Source organism: Carassius carassius, chromosome 42 (genome assembly GCF_963082965.1).
Source record: "Carassius carassius chromosome 42, fCarCar2.1, whole genome shotgun sequence".
Lineage (NCBI taxonomy): Eukaryota > Metazoa > Chordata > Actinopteri > Cypriniformes > Cyprinidae > Carassius > Carassius carassius.
In genome coordinates, this window is record NC_081796.1 from 24794376 (window position 1) to 24817388 (window position 23013).

Here is a 23013-nt window from a genome sequence, read left to right on the forward strand (position 1 = left end):
AATTTGCAATCATAAGTTTTAACGTGATTTACCACTGAATTTTTATTTTTATTTTGAGTAGGTATATAGTCAGGCTGATTTAGTCATATTACATAATACTGCAAATTTTTTTTTTTTTTACATAAAACCATTTAATTAGCTGTAACCAAATTTTTTCAAAGATGTAAATAAAAATGATTGGAGTATGTTTTACAAGAAAATACTATTTCAGTCTTTCTACTTAAAATGTTTACATTTAATTCAATGTGTTACTTGCCGTTAATTGGTAATTAATCGTGACAATTAGCAATTTCTGAGTGAAAATTGTTTCTACACCAGATTTTAGTTTAACAAAACATTTTCAATATTACAAAAGAAAAAAATGCTATAATAATAATACTGCTGTGAGAAGTAATACTAGTAAAATAAACTATACTATTTAGTGAAACACGGTATTAAAGAAGCGATTTTACAATGAAATGAACGTAACATGACGCGCAGTGAATTTTTAAATCGGTTCTTAAAAGTTTGAAGTGAATCGTCCGAAAGAACCGATTCGACATCAAGATTCGTATTTATTAAAGGAACAGTTCACATCCAGAATGAAAATTATGTCATCATTTACTCACCTTCCACTTGTTCCAACCCTGTATGAGTTTCTTTTTTCTGTTGAAAACAAAATAAGATATTTTCAAAAATGTTATTATCCGAACAGTTGATGGTGTTTTTTTTTTCCTACTATGGAAGTCAATGGTGCCTATCAACATTTTCAAAATATATTTTGTGTTCAACAGAACAAAGAAACCCAGGTTTAGAACAAGTGGATAGTGAGTAAATGATAGAATTTTCGTTCTGGAAGTGAATTACTCCTTTAATGCTACAGATCTCTGTAAGAATATCCAGATTTGAATCCATGGGATTTAAAACGTGGATGTGTTTAAACAGCCTTTTTCACCCTCTGCATTCCGGGTGCAATACTTGTAATTAAACCTTTATTTGTTCATCATATGATGCCTGTGATTCTCAAAAGGCCAATGGTTTTGAGACAGAGCACATACATTAGACTGGAAGGCTCCACGAACAAATGTGAAATTCCATGCGTTTACTGTAGAGTGGAAGATTCAGATTTCCATACAGGTATTAGTGAACTAATCTTAATGAGGGGGTCTAATTGATTTTGCCATTTTTTTTTTGCCAACTGACTTGTAACCAACACATATATACAATAAATAATTTTTCTTTTGGCTGTCGGGAAAAATAAATACTGTTTAAATACATAGGAAACACAAAGAGACTGTGGTTGTTGGCCTAAAACCCTACATGCTTTATTTCAGTTCTAGGTTTTGCCGAGCGCAAAAGGCCGACAAGAAGAATACACACTTTGCCTACAAGGGCCCCACCCACCCACACACACACACTGTATCACACACACACACACACACACAGACAAGCGGGGCCGTGCGCACACAGGCATTAAATTATCAGAAATGAGCTAATCACTGCGCAAATAGAAAATGTATATGATATAGTAAGAAAACAAAAGCAGTAAAATATCATAGTTTACAATAATTCTTCACATTCAAAGGCTTTACATTTTCAATACATACACAGCAAGGCCCTGGAACATGACTTCAATCCAAATATGTTTTCATATATTAGAATTTAAATAACACAGAGAAGCCAGGCCAGAACGGAGCGGCCCAATAACCTTATACAAGAATAAAAATACAAAACCTGGATCCTAGAGTCACCTCTTTACTCGCCTCCCATTTGCAATATTACATCAACTGTACATCACAGTCATCTGTGACCGATCAGGAAGACGCATGCATGCACACACTCAGTCTGTCGTCTCACTCACTCCATGGACTTCCTGTTAAAAACGGCCAAATGAGAGGAGCCAATCACGCACGCACACAAGCACACGATCAGATTGCCCCTCTGTCACAAGCCTCCAATCAGCAATGCATACCGTTACAATGCAAGCACTTTAAAGGAAAACAACTAAACTCAGTCGTGCTTTTAGCATGGGGGCCGAAGGGGCGACAATTTATCCTCTCAAACCACATTACCCATGTGGCTTTTGTGGTGGTGTGGTGCCATCTCCTGCAATCTGAAAGTAACGTGAACATGCTTAGGAGACGTTCGACACCACATACACCAATCGGAATCAGCAAGACCAGCTACTGTAGCCAATAAAGGTAAAAGGACCCGCCTTAACTCTAAATGCAGACTTAAGCAACACACTTTTTATCCCATTTAGATATCTGAAGTAGCTGAGTGTGTGTGAGCATCGAGCGAGAAAAGTACAACGTGTGTGCTTGTTTTGCAACAGGTGGAGACTGCATTTTTCTGAGTGTTTGTTATCTGCATCGGTTGAAATCGTTGGAAATACTTGCGTAATTGTCTAAAAGTGTGATTTTCTATGGCTTGCTTGCACGACAAGACATGCTGACTACGGCCTCGCTGCTTTTGGTTGTAAAGACTCCACCCTCTGCGTGCGAAACAACTGAATCCGAACAGAGAAAGTGCCTGGGAGTGACAGGACTGATATATGAAGAGACAGAAAGACAAAATATAGCTGGAGAGAGATGTCTTTACAGGGGCATGTCCCTGTCCTGTGATTGGCTGGAGGGCTGTGGGGGGTGTGGCCAAAGAAGGGGGGGCGCTGTAGTCCTATAAGCTAGGACTTTGGTGTTTGTGGTAGATCTTCCTCCAAACTTCCTGGATTTTCTTGCACCATTTGTCAGCGTTGCCACTTGGATCCATTAGATAGTATGTCCGGTTTGGCTATGGGAACAAATCGTGATCATTAAACATCCGGTTTAAAACACGCAGGAGTGGTACGAGAAGATAATTGGGATTGTAGATACCGTGTGAACAAAGAAGGTTTTAAAGTTCTTCGCTTCAGGCCTCAGTTCAGGTGACCAAGGAATCTCCCCTTTCAGAACTTTATTGACCGGATCCACATAGTACAAGTGAGGACCTTCAGTCAGTAGCAACTGCCTCCTCCGTGCAAACAGACCCTACACAAAGGAGAAAACACGATGAAAAAGAAGAACACTTCACTCTTCATTCAGTCGTAAACACTCTTATACTCAAGTATGATTAAAAAATGGAAAGTTCTGGTGCTGGATGCTGATTGATCAATATAGCATTCCTACAGAGTTCGATTCACTTAAAAGAATGAGTTCATAAGAGTTAGACTACACTGGTCGTGCTGTTTGATTCGATTTGCTAAAAATAATTAAATCATACGAGTCATTCATTGGGGAACTGGGTGGCATACTATGATTGTGCTGGTGTGGTTTTAATTCAAAGAGAATATTTCTGTCCCCAAGTTTTTATTTACTAAAAAGTACCAGAATGATTCTTTTAGGAACTGGTGAAGCTATATTGGTTGTCCTGTATAGTTTTGAGTCACTACAACAAAACAATTCATAAGAGTCAGGAACTGAAAAGAACACTTTGATCATCCGGAGTGGTTTTAATTGACTAAAAGGAACCAAATCTTAAGAATAAGGAATTGAATGGACTACACTGCTTTGCTGTATAGGTTTGATTCACTTAAAATAACTATATCGTTGATTCAGGAGTTGAATGGACTGATTGCACTGTATTGATTGACTTAAAAGAACCACATCATAAAAATAATTTGTTCAAGAATAGGATCTAAATCTAGCTGATTACATATTCTTATGAACAAACATATTACCAACAGTGACTCACTTTGCGTTTGTCCACTGGGCCCATTTTTAAAATGAGGTTATTCTCCACAAACTGGTGCCTTTTAAAAAAAAACATAAGAAAAGAATGGTAACAGAAGGTATAGAAGGATAGAAAGTCACATACAAAAATTTTGTATTTGTGTACCATGGGTTTGCAGCACTCTGCTTGCCCAGTAAGACACGTTTCTCCTCTTCGCTGTACTGTAGGTCGAGCTCCATGCTATTACTGTCCAGCTCATGAATATGTATAAATTGATCCACACTAGGGGAGGGGTTATATGTAGGTTGACTTGTCTCTCCTGTGAAGGGAACTAAAGGGGCGTGGCCAGGCTGTGACACCTGCATACAACTGAACTGGCTGAGGAGATCATCATACTGAAAATGAACGAGAAAAGAAGATTAAGAATACTCTAGATTTCAGACCTCTGTGTGAGATATTTGTGTTAAATCACATTTAAATCACATTTCCATAGCAGTCCTCATCATCCTCAGACATGGCAGGCAGATATGCCGTTAGTTTGGGTGGAGTTTGCAGATGGATATCATCCCAGCCAACGGTCTCAAAGAAAGGGTGGGACTTCAGTGGCCCGTAGCCACCCATCTCCTCACAGCCAATCCGCTTGCACGGATCCAGTGACTGTGAAAACAAGACACCAATAAGTGCACAGCTGATTCACAACTACACTATAAACAAAGATTCATGATTTAATAAGGCTGACCAGAAGCTGCTCCACAAGGTCTTTAGCTTTAGGGAAAAATTTCTCAGGAAACTCGTACTCAAGCTTTATAATCTTCTGGAATATTAGATACTCATTCCTGTGATGGATTAAAAGAAAAACAATGATTAGTGACTGGAGACTTAAACTTCATCACATGAACAAAGCAGATGTTAGGAATGGGTCACGATCACCCAATAACCAACTAGTCAGTTAGGGAGTTCCTGCGGCTCAGTGGTAGAGCATTGCATTAGCAGCGCAAAAGGTCATAAGTTCAATTCCCAGTTAACACACATACTGGTAAACAAGTATTGCAACATGCGTGGATTCGGTTTCTTTATTAATTACACTATATATTTTGCCATTTTCCTCTATGTACACTCCTGTAAAAGTTTAGGAGGAGTAACAATTTATTTTTAAAGAAATTTATAATTTTATTCAGCAAAAAAACTGACTAAACTGATCAGAAGTGAATGTAAAAACATTTGTTACAAAATATTTCTTTTTTACATGTATAATTATCTGAAATGTTTCTTCAGCAAATCAGCATATTGCAATGATTTCTGTAGGAAATCTTATTAAAAACTTACCAAAAGTAGCACAATCAAATTTAAACTCTAATTCTGTGTTGCTCATCAAGCTGTCATGAATGCAAGAATGCATCGATGTAATAACACCATAAAAATCAGTCTCATTACACAGGGCTCAATTAGCTGACTAGTAGTTCACCGAGACCATTTTAAACAAATAAGTAGTTTTACACATTTGAAAGTCAACTTACCCAGCTCTGAATGGTGGCAAACCAGCAACAAGCTGGTAGATGATGCAGCCTAATGCCCAGAGATCCGAACTATAACAAGAAATAAAAGTATTTTCAGCCAAACGCACAAATAAACCACTGTTCTTGCTTAGTTATTGCACTCATTGTCTCCTACATTCAGAACAAAAAACATCAGCATCTCTGAATTAGGTTTGGTTCTTTACTGATGAAAGCATTACAACTGCACACCATGAAATATTCATCATCTGTGTTTACCTCTTGCAGGCAGATTTCTCAGTCAGTAATTCAGGAGAGACATACTGAGCCGTACCAACAAATGAGTTTGCTCTCGCTGCAGGAGGAAGCATCAGAATGTCCATATCACTTAGTAAAAGCATTAGAGGATACTTCTGTATGAACGTTTAAACTTTCAGAGGACGAACGTTATGCAGTGTATGTGTGTTTACCTTGTTTGCTGTCAGAGGACAGTTGTTTGGCCGTGCCAAAGTCTGTTATTTGAATGTGCATCTCCTCACTGAGCAGAATATTTTCCGGCTTCAGATCCCTTTAAGAAAACCACAATAATACAAGATCTCAATAAATCCATGCCATGCAATTAAAAAAAAAAAAAACTTAAAGACAAACCTACTGACCTGTGGATGATTCCCTTCTGATGCAAGTACTCAAGAGCACAAACTATCTCAGCAGAGTAGAAACGCGTGCAAGTCTCGTCAAACGAGCCTATTTTTCGAATATATTTCAACAGTTCGCCATTTTTGGCGTAGCTCAATCCAAAATCTGACAGTGCATTCAGGAAAGCATTTGATTGACTGCAGTGTTGACATCAGACAGGTCTTGGTCAGTAATTTATTGCCATCAGCCACTCCAATTAATTGGTCAACATTTTCAGATTATTGCCGTTGAATGTAGCGCCCATTTGTGACAGTTCAAAAAGTACACATCTGGTTAATTTACATATATAAATATTTTGTATATTACACAAAATAGTAAGAGAAGGCACCTTTTTGCACAAAAATAGTGTAGTATAGAATGCTATATAAATAATATTTTCTATGATGATATACTAATAAGTTTACATATGTTGTATATATATAAAAAGGGCTGCAAAATAATGGATTTTATTTGATTGAATAATTATTATTAAATTATTGCACTTTCACATAAGCAAATCAAGAGCACATTAACTTGCATGGTTTGCTCACAGATTAAGTCACAAAAAAAGAAAAACCCAGACTGTCTGTATTAAATGTATAGTTTATCAATATCTCACTGGACAACACTAAACTCCAAATTATGTTTGTCAGAGTTTTCAGCTCATCTGCGCTTTTTGCATAATGTAAAGAGAGTTTTTGCACATGGTTGCCAGCTAAGGAATATTAAATAAACCACTAGGCAGAAAATGTATGGATTTTTAAAAAAGCTCTGATTGGGGGATTTAAACTTCAAATCTGGCAACCATAACCATGAAAGCTTGTTGAGGCTTGTTAATTTAAGATAACGCAAATGCCAAAATAAAATGCTTTCAGGATAAATAACCAGGGGGAAAATATTGCAGATGATTGTGCTTAAGTCAAGAGAAGCAGGAATCATGATTATGAATTATCATGCAGCCCTAATAATATATTACATAATAAAAATAAACCGTTTCTACAATTTCTATCAAATTTTCAAGTAAATATGACAGCCACCCTGCTGTGCTTTATAGATTTTAAAACTGGACAATCCCTATTGCTCAATCACTTATTGTGTATGTATGTGTGAAGGATACACAGCTTCTCCTCGTCTTGAAAGGTGAAATAGAGCTTAACAAAGAACGGATGATCCAGGTGTGACATAACGTCTCTTTCTCTCTTGACATATTGTGCTTTGTTCTCCTTCATTATGTGGCGCTTTTCCAGGATCTTAACTGTTGAAACATGCACCAACATTTTTCAGTTCTCACATCCGATAGTCCATGTCAAATGTAATAGTGATAACTTCAAATGCATATGAACCACAGTCTGATGGTATAATGACTTACTTGCATACTCTTTCCCCGTCGAGCGCTCCTTTGCTAAGACAACCTGTAAGCAGTAAAGATGGCAAAGGTTAGTATGTTAAATGAGTAAAACTAGCTAAGGTACATTAAATGTGCATTGACGTGTGCAAGTCATACAGTAGAGAAGGAGCCTTCTCCCAATATTTTTCCAAATCGGAAATCCTCGGGTCTCTTCTTGCGAGGCTGGGTGGGCTGGGGGGGTGGAGCCTGTCCCTCCATGCTGTTGCCTGGGAGACGGGGCGTGTCCTGCTGGCCTCTTACCATTGATGGACAGGAGATGAGAACAGAGGAGCGGAGGGGTGCAACATCATACTGGAGAGAGAGAGAGAGAGCGAGTCAGTGTATTTCCCACATTACTCATCTACCGCCTCTGATTAAATTAATACATACTTCATACAGTTCAAAGTTTTAGCATTTTAAATGATAATCATTTTTTTTTATATATATTTTAGTTTATATAATAAACTAAATTTTACAACATGCTAAAGCTAATCTATATTGTTAATATTCTACAAAATATGTAAAATAGAAAATGATATATAAATGCTAAATAATATTTTTTTTAATTAATATAATACACTATGTATACATGTGTGTGTCAAAATAGTAAAATACACACACACACACACATATATATATATATATATATATATATATATATTTTATATATATATTATAAACAAATTTTTCTATAAATTATTTCAATATTAAAAAATTAAATTATTCTTTAAAAATGCTAAAAAGTAAATTCTCAATAACTTATATATATATATATATATATATATACATACATACATTCACAAACACACTGTTTAAACTATTCAAATTTTGCTTTTCTTTATATTAATTCTGATGTAATGCTTGTGTGATGTCATTACTGTAAATTCATCCTGATAGTATAAAACAGATTTTATGAGTTCAACGGCATCCAATCACAGTCCTCCTAATATATAATTTAAATTTGTGTGTCTGCTTAAATTACACTGGAAATCTTTAAAAAGGTAACGAACTAGCACTGTAAGTCCATATGTTAGGTCTTTCTCTCACACTGCTGGATATAATAATCAATAGATTCCTGTAACTACAGCTCACATTATTCAGAATCTGAATTCCTACAGGAACTAACTTCAAAAACACCTCAATAAAACATGAGTCACATGTCAACCTCCAGCAATAATCATGTTAACTTCCCTTACCTGCTCTTTGCAACATATGCTCCACAATATTAATTCACAGCACCCAATGAAGCTCATGTAATATTGATAATTACAGAAATAACAGACCAAAGTTACTTTGCTTCATCAACGCATGTTTACATCTTAATACATCTATATACCAGCTACAAACTTAGTTTAATATGAAGACGAGCCTCAAAATGAGCTTGATACTTCACCAATCATATCCACAAGGGTTATGCCTCAGTCAAGTGATCTAAATAAAGTTATACATGGTAATAATCAACTGTCAAAAACACCTGAGAAGGTGAATCCTTGCAAATGTCTAACCCACTTTTATAGGCCGCAACTCTGAATCGGTTCATTTCAGTAGAAACAACACACCTAAACAAGTCAAAGATAACACGGATAAGTTAATAAACAGCTACAGATATATAATAATGCTAATATTCCTTAGATTACGGGTTATAATGATAAACTGCCAGCAAAAAGACACGCAAATAAGGCAAACCAACCTGAGGCGATTGTGCTAGAAGTGTTACTGACTCAAAAGCGGTGTTGTAGTGTATAAGAGACCCAAGAAAAGCCCCGGATGTTCACTTAAATAAATATTAGAAATAAACATTTACAAGATGATTTACGTACATTATTAGAGCAGGTTTCAGACGGGCACAACCAAAAGCCTATGTCGTGAGTTAGCGGTCAGGCTAACGGCTAAGAAAACAAGCAACTTCATCTTTTGACAGAATTAGCTCGCAGGGCTAACAAACAATAAAATAAGCATTTCCCCACGCGGTTCCCTTAAAAATATCAGCATCGAGACTAATAATTCATTCAGAAATCCCTGTGTAAATTACGATAAGAAACAAAAGTTGACACTTCCTGGTTAACAGACTTGCGCTTGTTTTGAGGACTACCGAGCTAACGATGCTAAGCTAAAGACTAGGGTCGCGAGCGTCCCGCGCCACCCCCCCCCCACCAAAAAAACGCCGTTACAAGCAGCGCGCGCGACGCGACGCGAAGCGGCTTCGAGCCCGCGCTCTCGAAACGCTGGCGGTACTCACGATCTGACTCGTGGCTCTTGCCATGGAAGTTTTCCGTGGGTAATTTATTTGGGATTAAATAATTGTGGAGACTGGAGTCATGGCCGCCCGCTCTGCGTCTTCGTTTCACGGCTGTGACGTCACGCCACAACAACATTACTGCAGTCGAGAGGGGGAAAAATACCGTGCGCCCCAAACGGCGAATCCCCAAATAATTCCATGGATCAATGTTAAAAGTGTTATGGAAGCGGTTTTGCAACTGTGGTTCAGCAGATGTGTATATCACCCATATTTGAATTGCTATAACATCCCCATAACACAACGTGCTCAGCTTGTTTTTGGACACCATACTATTATCATTGTTTCATGGTAATATCATGGTCTTTGGAAATGAACCATGATGATGTCATTATTTTCTTTGAAGTCAAGGGAAAATATACAGAAATCATAAATCAATACATAAAAAAATACATAAAAAATACAGAAATTATTAAAAAAGTCATGAACAGCTTAGTAATACAAATTAAATGATATTTTGTAGAAAACGTTAAAAATAAGTTTTTTTTTTAAATAAAACAATTATTAATTAAACTTTAAATAATAAGCTATAGTTAGTAGAAAACTGTTTAAATATTTAATACAAATACCTTTTTTATGTATAATACAGAGTTTCAAAGAATAAATTGTGCCTTTATACACAACAATATATAGCTTACATGTCTTTTATATTTTAGGATGGGGTCATTCTTGAGGATCCGTGGCATCTAAAATACTGAAAACCCTTGCTTTAGAGTAGTATATACAATAATGCATGCACGTGGTAATAGGCCCCAATAGAGTTACATGTAAGTTAATTAAATTACAAGTCATGTCAAGACAAGGCACCTTTATTCATATACAATACAGATTGTGTCAAAGCAGCATTAAAGTGTTAAACGGGAAAAATGTGCACTGATAATGCAAGAGGACAACATTAGAAAACAGAGAGAAAATAGTCAGTTCATTGTTGAATCAGTGATTTCATCGTCCAGCTCAGCTCAGTTCCCTACAAATAGTGTCTGTGCCGTCAAATAAACAGTTTCCATTTGCAATTGTGTCCCCAACTAAGCAAGCCAAAATCGACAGCGGCAAGAAATCAAAACTTCATCTATGACAGTAACCGAGGAAAAAAAAACCTTGGGAGAAACCAGGCTCATTTGGGGGGGTCAGTTCTTCTATGGCCAGATTAAATCAGCATGGTGTGGACACGTCTGCTTCTAATGTTCTTGTGCCGATGGCAGATGAGGTCTTCACAGGGGATCTGTCTCTAGGGTTCGTCTAGTTGACATGGTCTCCGCTGACATTCAAGGCTGTAGAGGTCAGAGGTGCTGACCCCCGTGGATGCCATTCTTCTTATGATGTTAGAAGTACATTGGGTGTCATGGGAAGTGGTACTGGTTCCCGTTAACCTAATTAATGCAGCCTAACAAACCTTTAATGGATTTGAACTACAGAAATGAGATTGTGTGTTATGGTTTAAGAGATCTGACTCCCGAACAATGCTAGGTAGAGTTTGGGGCTAAATAGGAAAAGGATCTGTCGCCCATAGTTGATTTTGATATTTTAGATATTATCAAATGGCCACAGTTTTGAGATCGGACGTCAAGGACTATAATACGATATGAGCTCGATCAAGTACTGAGGAACTAAACCATTCAGAGCTTTAGAAGTAATTAGGAAGATTTTAAAATGTATCCAGTGTTTGATAAGGAGCTAGTGCAGTGTTGACAGAACCGGGCTAATATGATCATATTCCTAGTACTAGTAAGACTCTAGCTGCTGCATTTTGGACTAGATGGAATTTGTTTAAGTCTGCAGCGTAATAAAGCATTATAATAATCTAAACTTGAGGTCATGAATGCATTATTTAATGTTTCTGCATTTGACATTGAGAGCATAGGTCATAAGTTTGATATATTTTTAAGATGGAAAAATGCTGTTTTACAAATGCTAGAAACATGACGTTCAAAGGAAAGGTTGCTACCAAATAGCACACCTAGGTTTCTAACTGATGAAGAAGAATTTACAGCACAGCCATCAAGTGTTAAACAGTATTCTAGATTATTACATGCAAAGGATTTTGGTCTGATAATTAAAACCTCTGTTTTTTTTTTCATAATTTAGCAGTAGAAAATTACTAGACATCATGTTTTTTATATCAGATATGCATTCTGTTAGTTTTATGTTTTATCAGGCCACAAATATAGAGCTGAGTATCATCAGCATAAAACTAACATCATATTTCCTGATATGTAAAGCGTGAAAAGCAATGGTCCTAGTACCGAGTCTTGTGGTACTCCATACTGCATTTGTGAATGATATGATACTTCTTCATTCATTGCTATGAATTGATTTACCATTTCTCTCTAAGAAAGAACAACTGTGAGTAGTATACCTTTTCTAGTACCTCTGACAGAATAGGTAGATTTGAGATCAGTCTGTAATTTACTAATTCTCCAGGATCAATCTGGGTTTTTTTTTACATTTTTTTTTTTTTACACAGGCTGTGTAAAATTAGTCAAGCACCTAGTAACCTATACTAAAAAAGCAAATACCATTAAAATATTTATTTAAACATTTCAGTCTACTTATAAACAAGTCAACATTTTTTGCAATAATAAACATTATTACAATTTGAGAAGATTCTTTTCGTGAACAAATAGTACATTTTGCACATTATAAAAAGTATTTTGGGAAATTGCTCACTGAAATCTTGAAAACTGATTGCGCTGGTTTTGTTAACTCACTAGTTCCATATCTGCAACCATCTGCAAACACTGAGAAAACAGAAGTTTGCTAATGTCAAGTGAAGGTCAATGTTAGTAAATCAGTCACTGAACCCCCTTCTTCCCCAAATGTTTTATTTTAAGATTACACAACTCAAGATGCCTCATCACTTTCATCATCTTCCTCTTTACTCTTCTGTTCTTCCTCTTCACCATTATCATCTTCCTCTGATGTCTTGTCACTGTCATCATCCTCAGCCCTGAGTGTACAAACCCACATGGGTCACTTCAACCTACTTCAATTTGAAATTAAATATTTTAAAATGTAAACACAAGTTTATAACAGAATGAGGAAAATGGTCTCACTGGACTGGTCTGTTGAGATTTACAAAGTCTCTTCCTGAGTCCACATCAAAAGGATCTAGGAAATTTTTGAATAAACACACACAAACATCAAAGTTAGTAAAACATTTACAGTAAATGTGACTATATTAAATCATTGAATTAACTGTACCTATATCCTCTTCCTGAGGGGCGGCACTGAGAAACTCTTTCTCCACAGCCAGTAGTTCCTCTTCTGACTGGCTGGATGCATAACGCTCTAGAAGAGTCTTATTCAGCTCCAAAAATCCCAAACCCCACTTAAACTTCTTCAGCAGGAGCACAGCAAGGTCACGAAATCCTGATGCATGATCACATAGACACACATACACGTCAACATCAACCAAATGTGAACAATTTAATCTCAGCTGCTGTTATTAAACTCTACTCCTGTTTAAAAATTTGGGATTAATATGATTTTTTTGAATGTTTTGAAAAGAAGCCTCTTATGCTCAACAAGGCTGCATTTATTTGATCATAAAGACAGAAAAACAGTAACATTAACAAAGTAAACCATGCTGTAAAATGTTTTATTCAATAAATTAAATAAAGAAAACATATAACTGCACACTCATGTAAACACTGTTTATTAGTTTCAGGAAAACAAGTAGCCTTTATCAAAGTATGAGGTGTTTATCAAGGTATGAAGTGTTTTATTACCATAATGATACTTTGTCAGAATACTGTAGTTGCAAAACAATATTCACTTGTCCAAAAGTTTAAGATTTTGTATGTTTTTAAAGAAGTCTTCTGCTCACCAAGAATGTATTTATTGGAACCAAAATAGAGTAAAACAGTAATATTGTAGAAAACCATTAGAATTTAAATGTTCTATTTTAATATATTTTAAAATGTAATTTAATCTTGTGATGCAAAACTGAATTTTCAGCATCATTACTCCACTCTTCAGTGTTACATGAATAAATTAAATTTAAATTAAATTTGACAGGTTAAAATTGATAGCCTGAATGCACTGTAAGTCGCTTTGGGTAAAAGCGTCTGCTAAATGCATAAATTTAATTTTATTATACTGATCTGCTGTACAAGAAACATTTATTATTATTATCAATGCTAAAAACAGTTGTGCTGCTTCATATTTTTGTGGAAGAAGGGACCTTTTTTCAGGATTCTTTGATAAATGGATAGTTTCAAATATAGCATACAGACATACAAAGCCCACCCACAATAGCAGCAACAGAGAAACCAATAGCTAAGATCTGCTTACCCACAATACAGAAGGTGGCAGCATAAGCCTCGACACAGGACAGCTTGCACGGCTTTCCATAGTTTACAGGATTTGCTGCGACCAAGAACGGCAAAAGCCTTGGATGTGAACCAATCATTTTGCTAAAAGGCGTGTCTTCGAGTCGTGCCCATGAACAGTCAATCACAGCTAGACCACCCTGTGCCACAATCTCCCTGGAAATGAAGAATATTATAGGTTAAAAACTGAGATAAATATTTGTGGGGTTTTTATTTTTATCTTCACTACCATTAAAAGTTTAGGGTCGATAAGATTTCTTAAGTCTCTTATGTTTACCAGGCAGGCAGTATTAATTTGATCAAAAACTATATTATTATTTTAATTTAAGATTAATGTTTTCTATTTGAACATATTTTAAAATGTAATTTATTCCTGTGATGAAACTTAATTTTTCAGCATCATTCCTCCAGTCTTCAGTGTAGCATGATCTTCAGAAATCATTCTAATATGCTGATTTACTGCTAAAGAAACATTTCTGATTATTATTACTGTTGTAATCCGATTCTTCGATGAGTAGAAAGTTTAAAAGAACAGCATTTATTATTAAATTAAAATGTTGAAATGTTGATGTTTACAATTTCAATGTAAAACTTGAAATTGTAACTTTTCTGTCACTTATGGTGAATTTAATCCATCTTTGCTGATTAAAAGTAGTAAGAGTAAAAAAATAATCTTAAAAAAAAGATTTTTTTTTTCTTAAGCAAACTACGATTTTGTGAAAATGTTTCCAGTGGCCTACCTGTCTGCAGGTGTAACGTATTTGATTCCCATTGGGCTGAGAATTAGTCCATTGAAGCGCTGGTTGAGTCGCAGGCAGCGCACTAAACCTTTCCTGGCCAGCTTTCGTCCTGTACACCGTTTCGGGTCACAGTGACCCAGATCCCACATGGCCAACTGACAGGGCAACTTCACACCTCCTGCCGCCTCTGAATCTGCATCCTCACTGGCTGGAACACAGAAACATAATTATATGTCATGTCTGTCAAACTTTATTACAGAAAATTAAATGGAGTAATTCACTTCATTACATGAATCTAAGTTCATATGTTTCATAAAGATGACAAAATTGCATGCACTTCCTTAACATCCATCCATATGTGTTCTATCCATACAGTCTATGGTTCTATCACATGTGCGCTTATGTTCTATCACAGACCTTGCAGAGCCTCATGCATCTCCTCGGTGAAAGTTTCTAATGATTTCCCCTTCATCCTGTGGCGTGTGTCTTTGCCCTTGTGAACGGGTCGATCAGATTTACCCTGTTTTTTACGTCCCATGCCTGAAATCCACCTCACTTTTGATTTTAGCAATAACTTTAACTTTCACACGCGTGTAATGGTTTGACGGTATAACCTACTGAAACACCTTACAGCCTACAACACACCAATAAATCATTTACTTTACGCTAAATCATGGCACGAATGGCATACATTTACATTTACGAGGTTTTAGAGCAAATCCCAAAAATTTATTCCGACAGACTGTTTCTAGAGGCCATAACACGGTGACGTAATGAAACATGGCTGTTACTGTAACAAAGCACAAAATACGCACATTCATTGAAATGACACCAATACGAATACAATATATTGATTTAATCACGGCTATATAATACAAATAAAAAAATCAACTCAATACTATTAACGAGTTATACAAAATAGACACATAATAATCGATTAAGTTAAAACCGAAAAGGACTTTTATCTAAGCAGAATTTAATTCCGGAAATGTCGAATAATATTTTTTGGTTGACGTCCATCGCCCGACATTTTAACAATCACGAACGTTTTTATATATATTTTATATCGTATTTGTGTTTCATATATAAGCAACAAAAGGGACGCATTTATGTCAGTTAAATATAAGTATATCGCCGTATCTGTTAAAACTATTAATTATTATGTCTTTTATCGACAATCGCTGCGTTTTACAAGTAACACGTTCATAAAACACAACATCATCTTCTGCAGCTAAACTCTTCCATTCGGTAACCTTTTCAGTTCTGTCTCATGAACAGACAGAGGAGAGATAAAAACAGAGATGTAAATACTCAGAAACCCACGATTTGAAGAGTTATGGAGTCTGTATGTTTAAAATTGTGCCTGTTGTATCTGACAGCACTGGGTGAGTGTTATAGATTGAGTCTTGTTTTAATGCATGATTGGATTATCTGATCAAAACACTGTTGTTGAACGCGGAACTGAAACTGTTCAATGTGTTTATTCACAAAAGCATCTTCATTTGCTTTAAATACAGTTTTTGTAAGGTGCTTAGTTGATAACAATACTGTTTTTTTCAGTGGCTGTCACATCAGGAGGAAAGATGAAGATAGTGGAGGAACCTAATACATTTGGGTGAGATTTCTAGCAAACCTTGTACAATTTTCTGATGCAATATATGATTCATTCATACAACAGACTCTTCATATTCTCCTCACTTTGATTTTTCAGGCTGAATAATCAGCTTGTGTCTCAGTATAGTCGTCTGCAGGCGAAGATCAGCCCATCTCCAGTATCTGGACCTCCACATCTGCACAAACTGGCAGGGAAATGTTACAACTACATTGAAGCCACGTCAGTCACATTAACACTATTGTAAAGCTGTATTTAAAAAGCATATTTGCTTCATATACACCTTTAAACGATTGTTCTTCGATACTTTTAAATATAAAAGAGACTGGGGCTAGTTTTCACAAGGTCTCTATCTCGCTAAATATGTTTGAGCCAAAACATTAATTACGTAAATTATTGTTTTATCCAATCAGTGTTTTGTGTGTTGGTTTCAAACACCTAGTCCTGGTTAAATATATATATATATATATTCTTATAATTTTTGTGAAATTTGTACTAAAATTTAAACTAAAATTTAAATATAAAATATTATTTTTTCATATAAAAAAAAAATAAACATTTAATCCACTGGGCAACATGTGTAATCAATAAACCCACACTAAAATGAAACACTTCTGCCACAATAAAGCAAGAAAAAAAAAAAAAAAAAAGATAATTGTGTCTTCTTAATTTCACAATTCTGATGGGCAAGATATCAATTTTTATAAAGCAAGACAAGGCAAGTTTATTTATATAGCACATTTCGTACAGAATGGTAATTCAAAGTGCTTTACATATTTAAAATGATTTTAAAACATTAAAAAATATAAAATGATTTACATAAAATACAGTGAATACGTAAAATACAGTGCAACTATAATTGCGGGATGTAAGTAACATAAAAAAATCACAGTTCACTTTTTTATTAAGTCCATGGCGGAAACAAGTAAGTAATTGTGTGCTATTAAAATGAATCAATTATTTATTTCTTTTTAGGTACAAATACGTGTTTTGTCCATTTCACAACGTGACTCAGCATGAGCAGAGTTTCAGATGGAACGCATACAGTGGTATCCTGGGGTAAGGATCTTTATAAAAGCTTTGTTCTAGTTAGTTTAGCTGACTAAATATAAGCTGTATTATGTGAAATCTCTGTGGTGTGTGTGTGTGTGTAGTATCTGGCAGGAATGGGAGATTGAGAATAACACATTTACTGGCATGTGGATGCGAGAAGGAGATTCCTGCGGAAACAAGAACAGACAGACCAAGGTCTTTAATGCATGTGCACTCTATGTGTTCATTGTAATGTGAGATTATGGATACCTTTCGAATGTAGCTGTATCTGGAAGCCAGTAAACGGTGACGTGTGATGGATGTTGAGATGTTATGTCTATATTCAAGGTTCTCCTGGTCTGTGGGAATAGCAGCAAACTAGTGAGTGTTTCAGAGCCACAGACCTGTGTTTATTCTCTGACGTTTGAGACGCCACTTGTTTGCCATTCACACTCCCTCTTAGGTGAGTTAAGTGTCATGTGACTTCTTCACTAGTTAGTTTAAAACCTAGCCTCTCTACAGTGTCTGATTGTTCGCTTGGGTTTCAGTGTATCCGGTTCTGAGTGAGGCGTTGCAGAAGGAGTGGGATGAAGTTGCTCAAGCTCGATATGAAGATCTCATCACAGAACAGGTGACAAACAGATACACTGTGTTTCAGTCTCCATGCATCTTGAGAACATCACAATAATAGTTGTTTGTGTGTGTTTAGGGATATAATAAGCTGCTGAAGGAGCTGTTTGAAGAGGCTGGTCTCCTGAGAAAAGCTCAACAGCCGAAAGTAGAGAAGAGCGCGACGTCTCTCACACATCAGAGTCTGGAGCAGTGCACACAGGTCACACAAGACAAATATTCAAGCCTAAATCTAAGATTTATCCATCTGAATTGCATCTATAACGCACGTTCATTTGGATTTCACAGACTAATAATAAATGTAATGTGATGAATATTTATCAGTCATACATAAATGAAAGAGGGAGCACGCATCTCAAGCACTCCAAAAATCATGTCATAGTTTATATTATTTATTTTAATAATAAAATTGCATTTATTCACATTGCTAAGATTCAGTTCTTTGTAAAAAGAATGTCATTTGTGAACCTGGACCACAAAACCCAGTCTTAAGTGTCAATTTTTTTTAAATTGAGACTTATACATCATCTGGAAACTGAATTAATAAGCTTTCCATTGATGTATGGTTTATTAGGATCGGACAATATTTGGCCGAGATACAAATATTTGAAAATCTGAGAAATATTGAGAAAATGGTCTTTAAAGTTGTCCAAGTGAATTCTTAGCAATGCATATTACTAATCAAAAATGAAGTTCTGATATATTTAAGGTAGGAAATTTACAAAATATTTTCATGGAACATGATCTTTACTTAATATCCTACTGATTTTTGGCATAAAAGAAAAATCAATCATTTCGACCCATACAATGTTTTTTTTTTTTTTTGGCTATTGCTACAAATATAACCAAGGAACTTAAGGCTGGTTTTGTGCTCCAGGGTCACAAATATTCAGCTTAAAAGTATGAACATGGTTAAATTATGGCTAACTGTGGAACAAGCGATATCCAGTTAAAATGCATGAGTTGTTTGAAAGCAATTGGATTTAATTATAATAAATATATACAACCTGTTTACTGCTTATTTAAATGCATTCAGCTTATACTATCACTAATACTGAAATCGTACCTGTTTCATTGATGTGTGAACAGTATGTTTATTAGTGTAATACAAATGCAAAATTCATTCATCTTAAATTATTTCGTGCAGGACATGTGCTCTGTGCCTGGATTCAGTTTTGCATGTGCTTTTAGCATGTGTGTTTATTTTAACAGGATTTTGAAAAGCAGAGAGTGGAGATAGAGCAACTGCAATCACTCCTAACACAACATAACATCTCCTACCAGACGACAACAGGTGAGACACGTGTGCACTTCAGCTCATCATAGTTTATTGATGACCTAAAGTGATAGTTCACCATTTTTGGGTGAGCTATCCCTTTAAGATGCATTACTGGTGCAGTTTAAGTGCAGCAGTTAAATTCTTCCCGCTCTTTCAGGCAGGACACGGGATCAGGGTCCCTCACCCGTCCAGGACCAACACCTCCGCGGTGACACCGGCTTTATCCCTGATCTGCACTGAGATGCCCAGCAGGATCACAAAGCCCTCGGTTAATCATTCAGGAAATTAATGCTACTGTGAGAGAATGGTATCTAGTGATTTTTATTTGACTTGACAATGTATTATGAAAAATAAAGCATTTATGTATTATGAAAAAATGTGTCATCGTGTCAAACAAGCCTGTAACTTGAGATTTGAACCACTAGATGGCAGTATCCAAAGCTCTCATCTTGTTCACATTCCAGCCCAGTTTTCTGCTTTGTGTAAACAATCCAAGCATCTCTGACATTTACACAGAAATACCCTTCTCTCACACTCCAGGCTAGTATTTGCTCCTGTCCAATTCTCTCTTTCCTCTGGCCATCACAAGAGAGTATTAGAGGAACAAACAGCCCACATCCACTGACAAAACCCTCAACCAATCTGTGTCAGGCCTGCAGTTTCTCTTTGGTTGTAACATTCGGGTAAACCTTTAACATTAATACTTCTCACACATTACAAAAGAGCAAAATTAGGACATATGTTATACATAGAAATGAATATTCTAAGTAGTATTATACTATTATTATAGGCCTTTTTTTAAATGAAAATTTGTATATAAATTTTTTTTTTGAAGCTCAAACAGTAGAGCATAGCACTAGAAATGACTAAATCATTCACGTCCCCAAACAATTCACATGCATGAGCTGCTAAAAAGGATATTTATTGAATAAAGCTTTCTGTCAAATGCATAAATGTAAATCTATATTCCCTCAGAGGGTGGAGAAACTGACATAAAATACATAACACACATATATATATATATATATTAAACCAAATTTACCTACTAATCTCATCCAGCAATTTTATTTTTTAAGGCCAAAATATATTGTAAATATATGCTGAATATAGGTATGTTGTAATGAGTCAAGCTCAGTGAAATATATTTTTGAAAAGATTTTTGTTTTCCACCTTCATATACCAAAATATATGTATTTCAGAGACAAAAAAAATACATCTTGTGGATTTATAATGATTTAATAATGTTAAATTTTTTATATAATAATGTAATTTTTAGAACATTGTGAAGTATGTTTCTATATATATGTGTTTCTTATATGTGTGTGTGTGTGTGTGTGTATTTACAAAATGGGACATAACAGACGTAATATACATTTTTTATTCACATTCCACAACACTTTCCAGGCACGATCCAAAAATACAACATTTCAAGAAATTCCAAGAAAAACATCTTAGCTTAACTAGTATTGCTGTCAACTCAAAAATGTAATGCGGGATAAACTGACCCGGAACATAATATAAAACATGTTGATGTGTGGCTGCTAGGTGGTTTCTTACTGGCTTGATGGATTTAAGATCTGTTTTATTACCATCAAGAAGATGAATTGGAGTCACTCCTGATCTACAAAACTACAGAAGAGACCAAGCAAGTGACCTTTTTACAAAGATGTAACTTCTGCCTGCAGGACATCCGTCGCCTCACGATGACGCACTGAAAGGGGGAAAGAAAGCAGTCTGAGATATTTAAGGGTTACTGTATGTACATTAGATCATCAGTCTCCTCAGAATTGCAGATGACTCATAAAACTCCCTAGTTTATATCGGACTGCTCTGAACGGGTGTTTAGCAATCAAACATGCACTTTTCCTTCTACACAAGCTGTTCAGATTGATTTTTGAGGAAAACCTTTAAAGTTGACAAATACATGTAGGTCTAGACCACAGAAAGGTCAGCGCTGACTTCCCTGCTCCCTTCATGACAGATGCAGCTTCAGCACCTGTATATCAAACCTCAGGAGGGGAATTAAGGCATTTCATCGAATTAAATCACAACAACAAAATATGCTACTATAACATTCTGCATGAAATCCCTGAGCTTCTCAGTTGTCTTCTGTTCATTTCATGACAGCTCTTCTCACACAGGAGATGGAGAATGCAACAAACGAGCTGGAGGCATATTTTGTTCTCCAGAGACCCGCGACCTGCTGAATACACTTGGAAGGCAGTCAAGGGCTTTAGATCACGGATATTCAGCGATTATAAGACTGGGAAGATCCTCAAAGACCTGCTGAGCACAGCTGAGGGTCTAGATGTTGCTCAGTTCTTATATACCAGACACCTTCCTTCATATGTTCAGATGTATTTTAAGGAAGGACGACAGGAAGAGCGTTAGAGCGAGACAAACGGCCTCTGTGGAGAGCCTTACGTGATGTTACGGTCCTCTAACACACGTGCATGGCATTCAAAACAGAAGCTGTGTGCATCATACAGTTCAGCAGACTGGAACCTGAATCCTTGAACTCATTTACAAAACAGTTATTCGACAAAACAATTTATTATATTTACATAAGATTATTTCTATATAATAATATTAGTTCCACTTTAATAATAATAATATACTGTCATTTTAAATAATGATTTCAGATTAAAAATAGTAATGATTAATATTAATATTATTAATGGCACATAGTAACAAAAGCAACAACCATGTTAATTTGTATTTACATTTTTAAAATAATAACATTAATAGTAATAACAATAATAATACATTGTATTATATTATATTGCAAATACATAATTTTTGTATTAATATCGATTGCATTATTATTATTTGCCACCTTTATAATAGTAATTTATGTTATTATTATGAGCTACTTTTATAATAATATTAATAAAATAGTAATATAAATATTTTATTTATTATAATTAAAATAAATGTATAATTTTGTATTGTTTTAATTTGTAAAATAATAATAATTTATTATCTTTATTGTACTATTTATTATTATTATGTGCTTTATTAAATACTAACTACATTTTTAATAATAAAATTATAATAATTATTATTACTTATATTTTAATATAATAATATAATGTTTTTTCATAATTTTGATGATTTGTAATAATTATAATTTATTATTATTATTATTACTATGTGCAACCTTTACAATAATAACACTATAATAACAACAATAATAACATCATAAAATGTTTATAATAATATTTCTATAATTATCATTTTTTATATACTATTTGTTAGCATGTGCCACCTTTATAACAATAATAATAATTACTATTATTATTATTGGATGATGAAGTTGTCTAATTACAATTAAATAATTAATGTGCAGATGTGGTCTCACTGGTTAGACATTAGTAGCAGTTTTGTACCTGTACATTCAGGCCCATATTTTATAAGACAGTGTTTCTTGAGAAAAAAAAAAAAAACATGTCGACCTGGTTAAAGTAAGGAGACAGCAACTTAAACTAGGACAAAAAGTGTGAGGCAGAAGATGAGAGAAAATGTAATGAAAGGAGAAACAGAGGCGTAACACAATGCAGAGGTGAGATTAATATGTATTTGGGCTTTCAGACGCCTGTCAAAACACGACAACATTAAATAAAATATAAAAATATAAAGTTTAACCAAAATACAACATTTGTTATATTTTTGAAATGCTGCTTATTTTTAATTTTTTTTAATAAAAAAATAGGCAGGGTCAAACAGCAATAAACATGTATAATCCAGGGCAGACAAAAGAGTAATCCAATAAATCAGCAATGGTCAGGGCAGGCAGCAAATGATCACAAAACCAGAAAACAGTCCAGGGTTAAAAAACAAGACAAAGAACA

At 35.2% G+C, this 23013-nt stretch overlaps 3 protein-coding genes across 4 annotated transcripts; 1 reads left to right on the forward strand and 2 right to left on the reverse strand.

The window, feature by feature from the left end:
- Window positions 1–1279: 1279 nt before the first annotated feature.
- LOC132124303 (3-phosphoinositide-dependent protein kinase 1-like) lies at window positions 1280–9658 on the reverse strand. 2 transcript variants are annotated; one of them, XM_059535273.1, is made up of 14 exons: window positions 9482–9658; window positions 7360–7554; window positions 7225–7267; window positions 6973–7110; window positions 5837–5981; window positions 5651–5748; window positions 5460–5535; window positions 5205–5273; window positions 4427–4523; window positions 4171–4344; window positions 3853–4082; window positions 3709–3766; window positions 2853–3005; window positions 1280–2769 (listed from the first exon to the last, which is right to left on the reverse strand). In XM_059535273.1, the coding sequence occupies exons 1-14, from the start codon at window positions 9503–9505 to the stop codon at window positions 2656–2658; spliced, it is 1614 nt and encodes a 537-aa protein (XP_059391256.1). In that variant the 5' UTR covers window positions 9506–9658; the 3' UTR covers window positions 1280–2655. The 2 variants fall into 2 exon arrangements, with proteins under 2 accessions (XP_059391256.1, XP_059391257.1); XM_059535274.1 differs by lacking the exon at window positions 9482–9658 and adding an exon at window positions 9063–9358.
- A 2393-nt stretch (window positions 9659–12051) lies between these two features.
- Window positions 12052–15394, reverse strand: LOC132124320 (18S rRNA aminocarboxypropyltransferase-like). The gene is made up of 6 exons (XM_059535304.1): window positions 15027–15394; window positions 14610–14817; window positions 13832–14025; window positions 12740–12907; window positions 12592–12646; window positions 12052–12485 (listed from the first exon to the last, which is right to left on the reverse strand). Exons 1-6 carry the CDS (start codon window positions 15145–15147, stop codon window positions 12380–12382), a joined length of 852 nt encoding a protein of 283 aa, XP_059391287.1. The 5' UTR covers window positions 15148–15394; the 3' UTR covers window positions 12052–12379.
- Window positions 15395–15616: 222 nt separating this feature from the next.
- Window positions 15617–19539, forward strand: LOC132124319 (N-acetylglucosamine-1-phosphotransferase subunit gamma-like). The gene is made up of 10 exons (XM_059535303.1): window positions 15617–15994; window positions 16170–16224; window positions 16321–16443; window positions 17197–17280; window positions 17376–17469; window positions 17602–17716; window positions 17802–17884; window positions 17963–18085; window positions 19096–19177; window positions 19320–19539. The coding sequence occupies exons 1-10, from the start codon at window positions 15946–15948 to the stop codon at window positions 19400–19402; spliced, it is 891 nt and encodes a 296-aa protein (XP_059391286.1). The 5' UTR covers window positions 15617–15945; the 3' UTR covers window positions 19403–19539.
- The last annotated feature ends 3474 nt before the right edge of the window (window positions 19540–23013 follow it).